This window comes from Miniopterus schreibersii (genome assembly GCF_964146895.1).
Source record: "Miniopterus schreibersii genome assembly, chromosome: 12".
In the NCBI taxonomy this organism is placed as follows: Eukaryota; Metazoa; Chordata; class Mammalia; order Chiroptera; family Miniopteridae; genus Miniopterus; species Miniopterus schreibersii.
Window position 1 is genome coordinate 38,405,301 of NC_138112.1, and position 16,251 is coordinate 38,421,551.

Sequence of the window (16,251 nt, forward strand, 5' to 3'; positions counted from 1 at the left end):
AGTGTGTTAAGATGCGTGTTTTCCTTCCCAATACACACATACATATTATATTTCTGCAGCTTTATACTGCTCCTCAAGAACCGAACCAAGTTCTTTCCGGTTCCCACTCATTCTATTCTCAAGATCTGTCTTACAATGTCACAAATAAAGCTGCATGATATTCCTCACCCAACCCTGTGTTTTTTCGACAGTACACGTGACCCTGGATCCTCCTACGGATAAAGCAAATGTTATCATTTCTGCGGACTGGAAACAAGTGAGACCTGCCTTTTATTTGAGAACACTTTTTTTGTATCAGAAAGGCGATTATGAGGATTATGGTGTCCTGGGATCACGCCCTATGACATCAGGGAAACATTACTGGGAGGTAGATGTGTCAGAGAAATATGCCTGGGTTTTGGGGGTATGTGAAGAAAACCCCCCTGACTCCAATAGGAAGGATTTTGTAAGACGAGGTAACAATCGTCAACATGTTTGCTCTAGATATCAGCCTAAAAACGGCTACTGGGTTATAGGGTTAGAGAATCATTCTAAATATAAGGCTTTTGTGGATTCTCCCTCCTCCGATCCCTCCACCTTAACCTTCACCCTGACTGTTCCTCCCCATCGTGTTGGGGTTTTCCTAGAGTACGATGCTGGCACTGTCTCATTTTTTAACATCACTAACCATGGTTTTCTCATCTATAAATTCTCTGCATGTTCCTTTTCTGGGAAAATGTTTCCGTATTTCAATCCTATGAAATGTACTGCCCCGATGACACTGTGTTCTCCAAGCTCTTAAACCTCTCACTCCCCCACCCACTCCTATTGGGTGCGTCTAATGCATTGAGCTAACCTGCACCATTCTCACCATCTTTTCCTTGCTACCTTTTTATTTCTATTTGAACAGCCTTCCTTCATCAATAGGATGTACAATTTGCCTCATGTCATATTTTCCCCAATATCTTCTTTGCATTAACAGAGAAGCCTAATTTTTCATTTTCTGTAATCCCAAAGAAAAGGACTATTGCATCATAAAAAAAAAAAAAAAAGACATGTATGAAGGTAACATCTCTACCAATTTTTACAAACCCATTTCCTCTGCCTCTGACTGAGAACATGAAGGGAAGCTTTTCAACAACTTTTGTATATTACTGAAGAACTTGTGTAGAAGTCATGCACTACTCTTTACCCCATGAAGTTCGTTAGTTATCAAGGTGTGAAGGAGAAAATATCATAAATAATATGTACTAAGAGTGGAAGTTTTGTGTCCACAGTGTCTGAGTTCAAGTCCAGTCTCTCCAAATACACACAGTGAACCTGGAGTAGAATGCCTGAACTCTGATGTTATTTTCTTTAAATAACCCTGGTAATGAAACAGCACCATTGTTAAGATCACTGTGAGAAGAAAACTGCTATTAAGTGTATAACATGTAAGTGTCTCAACTGAATAAACATTTCCTCTACTAATTACTGAGGAATATAAGCTGTGAAAAGTGTCTCATGAAGCAGGTTTGTACTCATAGAAGCACTAGGGTGGTTTTTACAGAAGTCTCATGTTTCAGATCCCAGATACCTCTGTGCTGCTATCAAGACTACTCCAGCTCTCCTAGTGACACATAAGCCTGTGTGTGTGTGTGTGTGTGTGTGTGTGTGTGTGTGTGTGTGTGAGACAGTGAGAATTTTATTATAATTCTGGTGTTACTACATATCAGCCCTGCCTGTGTGTGTGTGTGTGTGTGTGTGTGTGTGTGTGTGTGTGTGAGACATTGAGAATTTTATTATAATTCTGGTGTTACTACATATCAGCCCTGATCAAGTAAAGCAAATTCTAGAGGATTCAGTTTCACATTTGTAAATATATATATATATATGAAATTTACCTGATGTATTATTGTGAAAATTAAACAATAGAATGCTTTGAATAACTTCTGTCATTTCTAGCACATAAGGAGCAATAAGTATGCTGTATATTCATTTTTGGTTTCCCTTTCACTGTGACTAAAATAAATGATTTAAGAATACCTATTAGTTTACTTTCAACATTATTACCCTTGCTTTGTTTTAAAAAATAAAATAACTTGATGAGAGAATTACAACTTTCTTTAAATTTTAGCTGATTGTAAAACAAATGTTTCTATACAGCTTTCTAGTCTAATTTTCTTTTCATTTTTTGGTGGCAAATATGTCATTGAAATTAAATTTTAACTTCAGTTCTGTTTGCCTTGCTTTAAAAATTTATCATTCCCAAGAATACAGTAAGTGTAAGAAGTAATAATTGGGGGATTTCTTAACAATAGTGTAGGTAAGTGTTTTGTTGCCCAGGTCAGCCTTCCTTTTCCAGTGTGGTGCAAGTTTTTAGAAACAAAAGAAAAACCAGTCCTTCTCTAATGAACTGAAAAACAACAACACAGGGCACAAGAAGTACTGTGGTTAGAGTGCAGTGGTGTAGATAAACAACAGGCTTTGAGGTAAGTGTCTGAGTACATCTTAGGAACAGAATATCAGAAGAATTGTTGGTTAAAATATATCAAAGGAGTTTACATAAATGCTAACAATACCAGAATTTGATTATGAACACAGCAATTATTTTGACAGCGACACCACCAATAGATCAGAACTGTGATTATCATCAGCATGCTTAATGTCATTAAAATTACATCCATAGCAATGTAACTTTGTTTCTATTTAAATATCAATCCCCATATACAAAATTTTATATATAAATCTGACACAATAAAAAATAACATAAGGAAAGTCCCTTCTTGCCTTCATAAATCTCACTGCTCTTGGGTGCAGGGCCAGATGAAGTGGGATACTCAATAATAGTATATGTGATGACAAAGCTGATAAAGGAGAAAATGCCAGCTCTCAGAATGCAATCAGTGCAAAATTTACATGATTATCTGAACACTTGCAAAGCATCATGAGTTTATATGCTGTTAGAAATAACTTCATTCATACCCTTGAATCTTCTCGCACATTTACATCATGGAATACTATGCAGTTGTAAAAAAGAAGGATCCCTTACCCTATGAGACAGCATGGCGGGACTTGGAAAGTATTATGCTAAGCGAAATAGGCCAGTCAGACAGGCAAGTATCACATTATCTCACTCACATGTGGAATCTAATGAACAAAATAAACCGAAGAACTTAATAGATCCAGAAACACAGAAGCACAGAACATATTGACAAATCTCAGAGGGGAGGTAGGGGTGAGTGGGCAGGCAGGGAGGGATTAACCTAAGAACTTATATGCATATATGCATAACCCATGGGCACAGGCAATAGAGTGGTTAAGGCCTGGGAGGAGGGGTGTGGGGTGGAGGGGATCGATGGAGGAGAAAAGCGAACATTTGTCATACTTTCAACAGTAAAGATAAATTTAAATAAGTAAATAAATTACAGGCATTGACAGCAACAAAAATAATAGCACAAAAACACTGAAAACAGGATGTTAGTTTGCAAACACTCGCCAAAAGCTTTGGTGGTGGGAGGATGGTAAAAAAATAAAAATTACTTCATTCATATCCTTGAAATTGTAACTGACAATATGGCTAAGCAATTATGCTTACATAAATTCCAGTTCTTGCTTTACAGGCATGTGAATCAAAAAGAGTTAGCTTACTCAACTGCCGGTTACAAACAATACCAAAATATCTGTGCTTTAATTAGGAAAAATCGACCTTTCAGTCGCCTTTCATGTCTCATATGATTTAATGTGTGAAGACTGCAGGGCTCTGCAGTCTTGTCAGTCAGGGGCCCTTGTCTGGAGCTTCCACCAGCCTGTAGGTGCAGCATCTGAAATATGTTCTCAGAAGAACAAGATTGATAACAGGGCATGAAAACATGTAGAGAAAATAGAGATGTTTCAGTTCTGCTTTTTAAAAAATTTTACCTATTTTTATTTTATTGTTATTCTATTTTTATTATAGAACTATGCCATGCATTAGTTGTACCTCCTTTTTAATTTATTGTTATTTTTAATTTTAAAAAAATTTTCAGTTCTGCTTTTGATTGATGGTGTAAAAAGGGCCAAACGTTTGCCACGGGAAGTGGGAAAAGAGGAAGATTATGGAGGTGTGAGTGTCACCCAGAGAAAGACTCCACTTGAAGAGCACCATCTGTTAACCTCCACGCTCTGCCTGCCCCCTAGTTGTTGGTGACTGTCACTGCCACAGTTATACCACATGATGTCTGGAGGGCTTTCTCAACTGGCCTGCCTAGGTCAGGAACAAAAACTGGAAGTTAACTGGTGGACTCCTAAGATTCAATGGTGGTGTAGAAAAGTTTTCTCAATAGGCTCACAGTAAAGGCTCTTTTCTAAAATTTCATTTTTATCTTTCACCAGGACAGCTGCTACCTCTCAGCTCAAATTAATAGAGCTTTGTCTCTGATTATCTCTCCCATCACACTCTGCAGGACAAAGGGCAGGTGCCCACACTTTCTGGAACATGATTTTATCCCTAGTAAGTAGTTTAGGACAGGAATCTAGGACAAGCTTCACGAATAGTTACACAATGGAGTTGAAATTCTGAGTACTCAGGCAAGCTGTAGAATGTGTGGTAGGATTTCGTATTCATCTTATTCACATGTTCTTGCTAGAATAATCTGAGAAAGAGATTAAAAACACAGTGATTGAGGGCTGGTCCTGGCTCAGGTCCTAGAACGTAGTGAAGCATTAATTTCCCCCTTGGTGGCTTCCCATTGTTATTGTTCTTAAGTTTCTATTCTGCTTCCTAAGTTTCATTTCCGCTTCTATGAGCTTAACTTTCATTTCTCACTCCTCCCTTTTTGGGGAACTTCTCTGTGGAGAGCTGGTCTATTTGGTTTGGTGAGTGAATCTTGGCCAGACCTACAGCTGATCTCCACTGAGTTAAGACTCCCGCACTTCTCCTGAAGGTGAGTTGAACAGTTTCTGAGCACAAGGCGCAGGAGGCTCTGGGGGAACAGATTGAATGAGTTTCATGCCTCTAACTGCGGTTCTGAAGCTACTCTGCTTGTAGGTGTTTCTGCTGAGGTGGCAGAAAAGAGGAACACTGAGTCCGGAGGAAGAGTGACTTTTATAGAAGGAAGGTTTAAAAGAGCAAAGAGTCTTATGTGTTTCTTGGAGGGACCATTATTTTTCCAGGCTGAGTTACACTCATCATTTTCCTACTCTGTAGTTTTGACTCTCTACCTTGCCAACGTGAACCAGAATAGGGTTTTTTTGGGTTTTTTTCCAGATAGAAAATCCCTTCCTCCTTTTCTCTAGTGCAGCCTGTGAGATGAAGCCCTGTTCTCCCTCTTCATAAAGCCCAAGCTCCCGGTGGAAGGCCAGCAGAAGTGAGAGCTCTTATCAGAATGCATGTGGGAGAGATGGGATTTAGGGGCTCTGCCAGGGAGCAGACCCTCTTTTTCAATTTTTTTTTTAATTGATTTCAGAGAGACAAAGTGAGAGGGAGAGAGAGACAGAAATATTAATGATGAGAAAGTCATTAATCAGCTGTCTCCTGCACGATCCCTCACTGGGGACTGAGCCCTGCCCCAGAATTGAACCCAGACCTCCTGTTTCATAGATCAACACTCAGCCACTGAGCCATCCCTGCCGGGTGTGAGCAGATCTTCTTATTGCTGACCTTTTTACTCTTGTCTTGGTGACTTCTGCAAAGCTATACACAAACTCCTGATAAATGTGCCATCCTTTGGCCAGCCCCATGGAAGAAGCTGAATGACCAGTTTGCTGCCCATCTCTGTAGCTCCCATGCGGCCACTTGTCTCACTGGAGGTCCAGGAACAGGGAATTTGTTCTCCCCTGAGAGCCACAGCTCACTCTTATCTCAGTGCACCCCATGACTTTCACGTGTCCTCTCTTGATTTAGAACATGTTCTGCATCATATTAAACACACCCTTCCACTGTTACTACCTTAACCCTTTACTCGCTTTTCCCTTGCATGGAGCTAAGAAAAGGAGTTGGTAATTTTTCAGAAGGAACTCCGTCTTAATCTCACCTTTGAGCAGTTAGCACCTTCATCGCTCTGTTACAAAGATTCTGGTGTGATGTGTACTTTCCTTCCCTCCCCCTTTTCAGAGATCATGAGTCCGTGTCTTATACTCGGACAAGGTCAACATTGATGTGTATTAACTGAATTCTCATGGGCTACTGCAGGTCCCACCCAAAAGGAGAAAATGTGTTTTTATAAATTTTGAATTTTTAAAAATATTAAACTCACAAGACCAAATGCATACAGCCATGATAAAAAGAAAACTGTATTAACTTCTATTGAAAGTACAATAAATACTGAGTACCTACAAAAAATGATATTTTGGTATGGGGAGAGAAAGTAAACAAGCAGTAAGAGTAAGGTGGTATAAAACAAGATGGAAATTGCTATGGTATAAATGTAAAACAAAGAGACAGCAACAATAATAAACCAAACGGGCTACCATAGGACAGGTATCTATAGAGCCCTGGTTAAGGGCTTTGCAAATTTAAATAAATTTCAGGTTAGGTCTCAGTGTGAGAAGGTGATTTTGAGTAGAGTCTTCAAGGAAATGATGTTTTTTTGTCCTGAGTGATTAAGGAACATTAAGATGGCAAATGTGAGTTGGTGGGAAGGCGGGCTGAGAGGGTGAGACAATAGAAGGGGATGTGTAATGTGGACCTAACTAGGCCGTGATAGAGATCAACTCAATGAAGGGGTGCACCTGAGCAGAGGAGTGACGAGGCTAATATGTGCTTTAAAAATTCCCTCTGCCTGATGGTGAACGGAGATGAGAGCAGACTGTGTGAGACCAGTGACTGTATCAGGAAGACTGGTGGGGAAACTATTCCTGGAATCCAGGTAGAAGACTCAGCTGGATGGGGCCTGATGTGAAGAGAGTGCCGCAGGGTTTTCTGCTGAACCGACTGTGAGAGACAGGGATGAACTGGGGGCAGCTTTGTGAACATGGCTCCTGTTACCAAATGACTTCTTTGAAACAAATTGACCTGAGAGCTAGAACTCTTGGGGGGAGGTTCATTAATGTGGGGCAGGTTACACCCTGGGCTAGAAGGAGGTGAGGGGAAGAAAGGACTCTGAATACAGAGGAAGGGGGGGTGTTCCCAGGAGTCTGGGTGCCAAGGACAGGTTCACCTTCTCATTGGCAGTTCCTGACCCAGGGTACAGGAGAGGTTTCAAGGATGTTGGCTAAACCCCTCATAGAACTTTCTCAACATTGTGGAAACACTCGTTTTTCTTGTGTGCACTGCACAGATACAGAAAGCCTCTGTGAGGACAATTAGGATATAGTGAGAGGGAAAACTCAGGACCTAGTTGGCCCTTACCTTACTCTGTAAAAACTCCTATATTGTACCATCCCCAAGACAGAGAATACATTTTGTCTCTATCTGTCTGTCTCTGCGTGTGCCTGTCTGTGTTAAGTGGGAGGGATTCAGTGGTATGATCCTTCTCCAATAATAGAATACAATAAATAAAGGAAAAATAAGCACTTGTGTTAGTTTTCTAGGATTGCCACACAAAGCATACTACAAATGAGGTGGTTTAACTGAAATTTATTGTCACAGTTCTGGAGGCTGGAAACATAACAGCAATGATTTTGGCAGGGTTGGTACCTCTCAGGGCTGTGAGGGTAAGATGTGTTCCATGCCTCTCTGCTGGCTTCTGCTAGTTGGCTGGCATTTCTTGGCATTCCTTGTTGTATAGTTGAATCAGCCAGATCTCCGCTCCTGTATTCATATGGCACTCTCCATGTGTGCATGTCTGTGCACAAATGTCCCCTTTCTCTAAGGACCCAGCCATGTTGGATTAAGGCCCACCCTAATGATATCATTTTAACATGTTCACCTACAAACACACTATTTCTGAATAAAGTTACACTCACACATTCTAGGGTTAGACTTCAATATCTTTTAGGAGGACACAATTCAACTCATAATAGTACTTACTGTGCTTGGAACAAGACAGAGTTTACCTCCCCAGTGGATGACCTTCCTTAACATTGAGTCTTTTCTCTCATGATGACAGATGCCTCATTGGAACTTATGTTTCTCAGGTCTCCATCATGTGTGTGATCCTGAGTATATGACATATCTCTTCCTCCTGAAAACACAAATCTTCAGGTGACTGTGGACACATTGCCTTATGTCCAGGCCAAGGTAAAGGCCCAATATCTACAGACACAAAACTCCACAGAAGTATTCAGATGGTCTTGCTTTTTTTGTTTTAACACCCCAATAGCATTGGGTATCAATCTAGTTCTTTCAACCTCCATCTGTTTTTCTTTAAAGCTGTGCAGTAGTGGAGAGAACACTGATTGACAACATTGAGGAACACATGTTTCCCACTGACTCCACCTATTTTAAAAGAATGACCTTGACCTCTGTAATTCATTGATTTTATTTATACTTCTGAAGGAAAGAGCCTGTTTTTTTATTTTTTAAATTTACCTTTCTTTATTATTTTATTTTACTTTTCAATTACAGTTGATATTCAATATCATTTTGTATTAGTTTCAGATGTACAAAATAGTGGCTAGACAATCATATACTTTACAAAGTGCCCCCCTCCCAGAATTTCAAGTACCCACCTGCACCATACATAATTACAATATTATTCACTATATTTCCTATGCTGTACTTTTTTGTGACTATTTTGTGACTACCAATTTGTACTTCTTAATCTAAGAAGGGAGTACTCCTGTCAAAAATATTTCTATAAGAAATAAATAGATCACCTGGTCGAGCGTGGCTCAGCGGTTGAGCGTCGACCTAGGATCCAGGCGATCAGGGTTCGATTCCTGGTCTGAGCACATGCCGGGATTGTGGGCTTGATCAATGACTCTCTCATCATTGATGTTTCTGTCTCTCTCTCCCTCTCCTTTCCTCTCTCTGAAATCAATAAAGATACATTTTTTAAAAAATAAATAAACTATTTTTAAAAAAAGAAATAAATAGATCAATGTAATGTCTAAATTATAAGTGGTTATAAAATTGTTGGTGATCAAATGTCATCTCTATCGTGGTGTTTGTTGCTTCTGTAGGTGTCTCTGGGGAATGAGTTTGAGGGCTTGGAAGGCTCTGTGTGGGACAGGAGTGTTAGCAGGTAAACACTTCTCAGCTATTAGACAACTACTAATTAACAAGAGAAAAGATGAAAAGCTGATTTAAAAAGTCTAATCATCTATGGAGAGATGGGGAGTGGGAAGTTTCTAGTTTTATATATTCATCAAACATTGTGCATTGTGCTTCTGTGTGATGCACTGTTCTAGGTGCTGAGGACACATCAGTGAACTAAACAGTGATGAATTCTTGCATGAACTACTTTTTAAGAAGAAGAGGTAGGCGGTTATAGACAGATGTTATACACTAGGGAGTAAAAATAAGAAAAATATAGCAAATGAACAGCCAGTGATAGTACGGGCAGGTCATTCTGAAAAGAGGACATGTGAGGCGGAGGCTGCATAAAATGTAAGGAGGAGTCATGCTGACATCAGGGAGAAGATCTTTCCAAGCAGAGACAAACAAGTGTGGAATCTCTCAGATAGTAGTGGGTTTGGTGCTTTTAATGTCAAGATTATGTGTTGTTTTTTTAAAATGGGAAAGAAAAGCAAGAGAGAGAAACCTCAATGACTGCATGTGAAGTGAAAGAACTCAGACAGGAAAGATCATATATTATATTTTTGCTGTTATGAATTGATCAGTAATGGTAATTCTATAAAAATCAAGAAAGATTAATGGTGACCTGAGGCTCAGGGTCAAAATGTGGGTGACAGCTAACGGCATTAGGTTTGTTTTCAAAGATTAGAAATGTTTTAAAATTGGTGGTGATAGTTGTTCCGTTTAATAAATTTTCTAGAAATTATTGTACTCTGAAAATGAACACATGTGATGTAAATATAACTCAATGAAACTTACTAGAGTAAGTCACGCAGAGAGAAGAGCAAGTGTAAAATCCCGGAGGGCTGCAGTGGGGTTAATGTATTTAACATGTTGGATGTGTTTGAGAATAGGGAAGAATAGAAAAGATTAACGCCAGGTGAAACAAAGCTCAATTTGTCTTTCTATCCAGCAGAAGAAGAGAAAACAGCAATCATTGCCTTGATGGAGTGAAATTTGTCATGTGACATAAGCTAAGAGGAAAGTGTTTGAAATTATTACAAAGCAGGGCCCTTTTCATTTTGTCACTGACTACTCTCCTTCTCTCTCTCTTTCCCTTTCTTTATTGAATATTAATGGTTTGTTCTGTTCTAAATCTCTGCACAATCAGTACCCTTTCTATTCCAGCCTTTCCTATCTTGCCCCCGTCACTAATCCCAGCCTTGCAGGAGTCGGTGGGCAAGAAGGGCCTCTGGAGTCAGCACAGGAAGAAGCCAGGGGAGCACGGCAATGGATACTTCATCACGAGCGAACATAGAGGAGGACGTGACCTGCCCCATCTGCCAGCAGCTCCTGACAGAACCCTTGAGCCTGGACTGCGGCCACAGCTTCTGCCAAGCCTGCATCACCACCAACAGCCAGTCAGTGGGCCTCTTAGGAGGGCAATGCCGCTGTCCTGTGTGCCAGAGCAGTTACGAGCCTTGGAACCTCCGGCCTAATAGGCAGCTGGCCAGCATAGTGGAGAAAATCAAGGGAATCAATATGAGTTCACACCAGTGGCAGAGGAGAGATCTCTGTGAGCACCACGGGGGAAATTGCTATCTCTTCTGTAATGAGGATGAAAAGGCTATTTGCAGCAGTTGTGTCCAGGAGCACCAAGGTCACCAAATATGCCCTGTGGAGGAGGTGGTCCAAGAATGTCAGGTAGGCCCCAGAGTGTGGAAATATCAGCCAGAATGTTACCTGAAGTGAAATGTGCAGTTTAATCCTATTTATTTCCCTCATCATCATAGAACTGAGTGCTACCTTCTCTTTCAGACATATGGCTCAGCTTCTGAGGCCTGAAAACAATTCCTGTGCCATTCATTCATTTTCCTCAAGAATAAGCATAGACTATACGATCTTAGCAAAGACAAGTTGCATGAGCGAGAGTTGCTTCCCAAGATAAGTTCTGATTGCCCCCGTGAGCAGGCGGGATTTTCAGAACATGGCTGGTTAAATCTGGGAAAACTGTCCATGAGAAGAAAGGACTTTTCTTGCTGCAGGATCAGTTCTTCCTCTAGGAAAAGAGAGATGTAAGCTACTCCTGATAAAAGGGTGGAAGCCTGCATCACCCAGGGATAAAGACCACATTTACCTCCTCAGATCCCTGTCTGCATTCTTGGCTCTCATTGCCGGTTTCATTTCTAAAACTGTAGTGTCTTCTGAGATGAGCCTGATTTCTCCTCCATTTATCCTGTATCCAGGTGCTGAGAAAACTCATAGCTTCACTTTGGTGACTCCTTTCTCACAGGAGAGGCTCCAGGCAGCTCTAGACAGACTGACGCAGGAGCAGCAGGAAGCCGAGAAGCTGGAAGAGAAGATCGATGATGAGAGAGCCACCTGGAAGGTAAAAACGCAGTATTCCTGCAGGGGTTCTGAAACAGGGACCTGGGCAGCACCTTGTCCAGTCACAAGGAGGCCCCTTCCTCCTTGTTTCCCCAGAATTAAAGCGTCCAGAAGACATGTGACTAGTCCTCCTCATTCAATTCCTTCCCTGCCGAGGGTTGGAAGCCACGGAATAGACATTCCCAAGTGAAAGCAACTATTTGGAGGCAAAGACATAGAGAGGAGCAATGTAAAAGTGATTCATGAACCCCATGTCCCATTTCCATCATCAAGTCGGAGGCTCTGATACTTTCAGAAGAAATGTTAAGGAAGGCCCAGGGTTCCCTGTTTTGGAGATATGGGTGGAGGGGTTTCACATGCAGTGTGGTGTAATTATCCAAGACAGGCGTCTGCAATCCAAGCCTCATCCAAGTAGCACATGGTGTCTCCTGGGGGGCCTGGAGAAAGTAGATATGAATGAATCGCTTTGGGAGCAGCTTAAGGGAAAATAGTAAGAAAAATGGCTTTCCCAGGAATGGCTCATTCCCTTTTACTTCCTAAGTGCCTGAGGGAAATAGTTCTTGTCTTGGCTCCCAAGACCCATGAAAAGTAGGCTGTCAGGTAGACAGACTGACTGACTCTTTCTCTTCTCATCCCCAAAGAATCATATGCAGACAGAGAGAGAGAGGATTCAGAAAGGGTTTGAGGAAATGAGAGGCATTCTGGACAGAGAGGAGCGAAGGGAGCTGTTTCAGCTGGAGGACGACCAAGTGCACGTGCTGGATAACTTGGCCATGGCTAAAGACCAGGTGGCCCAGCAGAGGCAATACATGAGGGAGCTCGTCTCAGGTCTCCAGTGTCACAACTATGAATCATCTGTACGCACGCTGCCGGTAAGACTTGGGACAGAGCCCCTATATACGAGATCTGGGGAAAACACAGAGATGACGTTTCCTTCCCCTGTGGGTCCCTGCACTTTCTTCCTCATTAAAAGGTTCCTTTGACCCCTCCATGCTCCTTCTCTGTCATTCATTTCATGGGTCATTGTGAAAATTCAATGCCCAAATGACAAGAGTAATTCACATAATTATTTTATGAGATGCTGTGTGAAAAATTGAGAGATTTCTTATAGTTTTCTATGCATTTCTTCACTAAGCTTAGTCAAATGACTCACATCTCTCTTTATGTTAGATATTGCTGTTGTTTTGTTAAGCAATGGCAAATGTAATTGTACCTGCATGAGGGTGAGAATGTATGGCTATGTGTGCATGCTTATGTGTGTATGTGTGTGTGTGCACGGGTGCTGGGTACGGAAGGATGGGGGGAAATATGGAGACTTAATGTAGGGATTGAACCTAGTGTGAAAATGTTTTCCCTTGGAATTAACTGCATGACTGATCTTAAGCTATGATACATATTGGGAAATTCAGGAAATCTCAGATTTTCTCTGCTTGACTTCTTGCCATTCTTTTTGGTTAGCTGAACAAGAATTTCAGAGTTTTGGTTCTAATACTGAAGTAATCAATTTCCAACTGCTGGATCTTTAATTCTTCCTTAAAAAACTTATTTTTGAGGTGTAAATTACATACAAAATCTTAAAACTACCCATTGTAAGTATACAATTCAAAGATTTGTAGTAAATATATTGAGTTGTTAAACCTTGTACAAATAAGTTCAACATTTGGGTGGGGGAGGGGGGAAACTCTCCCTTCCTCCACTGAATTATTTTGGAATCTTTGTCAAAACTCAGTTTGTTCTATTATGTTTCTGGATTATCACTCTTTTATATGAATCTCTATATTTTTGCACTGATACCATGGTTTCATAGAAAATTTTGAAATTGGATAGGGTAATCTTCCAACTTTTTTTTCGAAATTGTTTGAAAACTAGTGAAATATTTCTATTCAATTCCATTTCAAAGCAGTTCTCTTCTAAGTCAGTATAGTTCTCTGTGGAGACCATTTTAAGCACCTCTGCCCATGGATCCTTTGGAGAATTGTGCTGCCACCTAGTGGATAGAGGCCAGAGATGCTGCTCACCCAGCTACAAAGCAAGTGGCAGACACCACTGCAATGACCTGAGCCAGAAACACTGTACTAGGTCCACTGAATTTCCTATTAAAAGTGTTGTATATATTGTTAATTTTTATTAAAATCTGCTGGGATTTTTATAGCATGAGGAGATGGCAGTCAGCTAAGAAATGGACTGTATAGGACAGTTGTTTGTCTATCTTTTTCTTCTTTTGGTAAACACCTCTTGAATTACCCTTCGAGGAACCAACTCTACCATCAGTCCATGTAGTTGGTTAGGACTGATAAAATCAATAGCACCAGGGATGTATATGTCTCTCAATCTAGGTAAATCAACACATTTAATTCCTATAGGTTTACCAATGATGCAGTAATTACTTAAGATATGTACCTGACCCATTCCAGGCAATGATTTGTATGCCTAAGAATTTTATTGTTATGACTAGAAAGAGAAATTCTCTTTTCTGCTAGGTGATATATTAGGAATTGTCATTTAAACAAGGATGTTTATGTTGATGTTATATAGAGAATGAAAAGAAAATCTGTATAGCAGTTAGAATACAGAATTTTGAAAAGAAAGAACTGATGCTGATGACAAGATTTTCCCTAAAAATCTAGCTAATAGAAAAGTTCTACTTGTTCCCTGAGTTTCTCTTTTTTCTTTTAAATTTAAGCCAGTTTTAGTTGGGTTTTTGTCATGTACAATAACAACGAAAACCTAATACAGAGTAAACGTTTTTGAGGCAGTACAGCCATATAGAGGCCACTGCTTTGTTGATATGAAAGGGTTTAGACTAAAGAGGGAGAAACAAATGTATTGGAGTATTTTTCTTCAAAGAAATAAGGCAAATAATGCTATGATGGAGAAGAGAAGATGGCTAAAAGAAGCTTAGGATACGGACTGGACTGGCTTAATACAATACTGGTATTCAGGGTAAGATATACTTTTTTAAAATATACATATCTTTATTGATTTCAGAGAGAGTATGGGAGAGGGAGAGAGAGATAGAAACATCAATGATGAGGGAGTCATTGATCGGCTGCCTCCTGCACGCCCCCTGCTGGGGATCGAGCCCGCAACCCGGGCATGTGCCCTGACCTGGAATCGAACTCCGATCGCCTGGATCCTAGGTCGATGCTCAACTGCTGAGCCATGGCCGGCCGGGCAAGATATACTTTTTAAGACAGTGAGGAAGTGGATATTAACACCACTCTGGACCATGGAATGTAAGTGGCTGGGAAACAGTCAATTACATTTTAGACTTTCTTTGCTGCTGGTTTCTGTGGCTTCTTTCATACTTACACCACTGATGAGATTCCTGTCAGGTCGTGTGTAGAAGGTATATAGAGTGAGCAGAGGGAGGCTGGAGAGACATTTGCCTGAAGTGTTAGCTTGCTTGTTCCTAGAGCAAAAGAAAATATATGTTCTGAGGACTTTAATTATTAATTATACATCTTTGACTCCCCAGAGCCTGGAATGATGTCTGACAAAGAAATTTACCTTTTTTTTTTTTTTTTTTTTGCCACTAGAAAATAAATAAAACCATAATGAATTAAGGAGGTCTTCCCATGAATAGCAGACTATTAAAGAAATAGTAGGACTTCTCTCTTCCTTTTAAATATATTCTGTCTCCAGATCCTGGAAGCGTCTTTCTAACATCCACACATGAGTCCTCTGGGATGGTTGGTCTATGTCTTATCTCTACAGTTTGTCCCCCATCTATTCAGTCTGACCATCTATTTATTCATGCCATATCGATGGGTGCTAGGGGTGTGAGGAGGAAGGTGAGTACAACTTTGAAAGGTAGGAGGGCTTATCACGCCTTCCAGGGTTGCCAGACAAACTAAGGAATGTGTAGTTAAATTTGAATTTCAGATAAATAACACATCACTTTTTGAGCAGAAGAGTATCTTAAATATTTACTGCAGAGGTCAAGCTTATACTAAAACATATTTGCGATTTATCCAAAATTAAATTTTAACCAGCCATTTTAATTTTCTAAACCTGGCAGTCTTACACTTGACTTATGTTTTCTCTTTTCTCCCCAGGATATGATTAACATCATAAGAAGGTATGTGTGCCTGACCAGGCATGGTCCTTTTTAGTGTGATGACAGAACTATAGCTATAAGAGTAATCTTGACTCAATCATAATTTTTTAAAAATCAGACCTGGGAAACTTGGGAATACATTGTTTCAAACTGCTGATGACAGGTGAAACTATTAACCATAGAGGATGTGGGTGGTGGGAGGTCACAGAGTTAGGAACAATAAAGCATTCGAAATAAGAGGTTGCCGTGTCAGACTTCACTCATTTTAGTCAAACCTTAGTCTCTGCCTCAGCTCTTGCTCCTACACTTCACAGACGCCAGTCTTTTCACAGGGAAGATCTTGTCCTCTTTATCTGCCAGGCCCCCAAATTTTCCACAAGGATAGTTTCTTATTTACATTTACATTTCTTCCAGGGAATTGAAGGAACAAGGTCTTTCTAGGTGATATTTTTGGATTGCAATAAACAAGTAAATGATAAATAAAATATAAATAAATAAATAAACAAACAAACAAATACATAAACAAATAAATAAATAATAAATATAAATAAATAAAAGGCTCAAGTCTCAGGGAATAATGGCTTTAGCCCTGGTGCCAATAATAAATCTCTTTTTGTTTACATATGTTAGCAAATTGTAGGAAAAATGGCTTTCTTTGTCTAAAGTTGCCTACCCACTTGGCAGGATCAAGCACATGAAATCCAGACCACTATTAATTTGGATGTCTTCACTTCTCTTTTCCCAA

The 16,251-nt window shown here is 40.2% G+C and overlaps 1 protein-coding gene across 1 annotated transcript in view; it reads left to right on the forward strand.

The window, feature by feature from the left end:
- LOC308565523 (uncharacterized protein) overlaps positions 1–16,251 on the forward strand; it is a 30,959-nt gene that overhangs the window by 12,212 nt on the left and 2,496 nt on the right. The window contains exons 8-12 of the mRNA XM_081154853.1: positions 192–748; positions 10,280–10,762; positions 11,352–11,447; positions 12,088–12,318; positions 15,505–15,527. Coding sequence (XP_081010979.1) covers positions 192–748; positions 10,280–10,762; positions 11,352–11,447; positions 12,088–12,318; positions 15,505–15,527 — 1,390 coding nt within the window. The remainder of the gene's footprint in view (positions 1–191; positions 749–10,279; positions 10,763–11,351; positions 11,448–12,087; positions 12,319–15,504; positions 15,528–16,251) is intronic.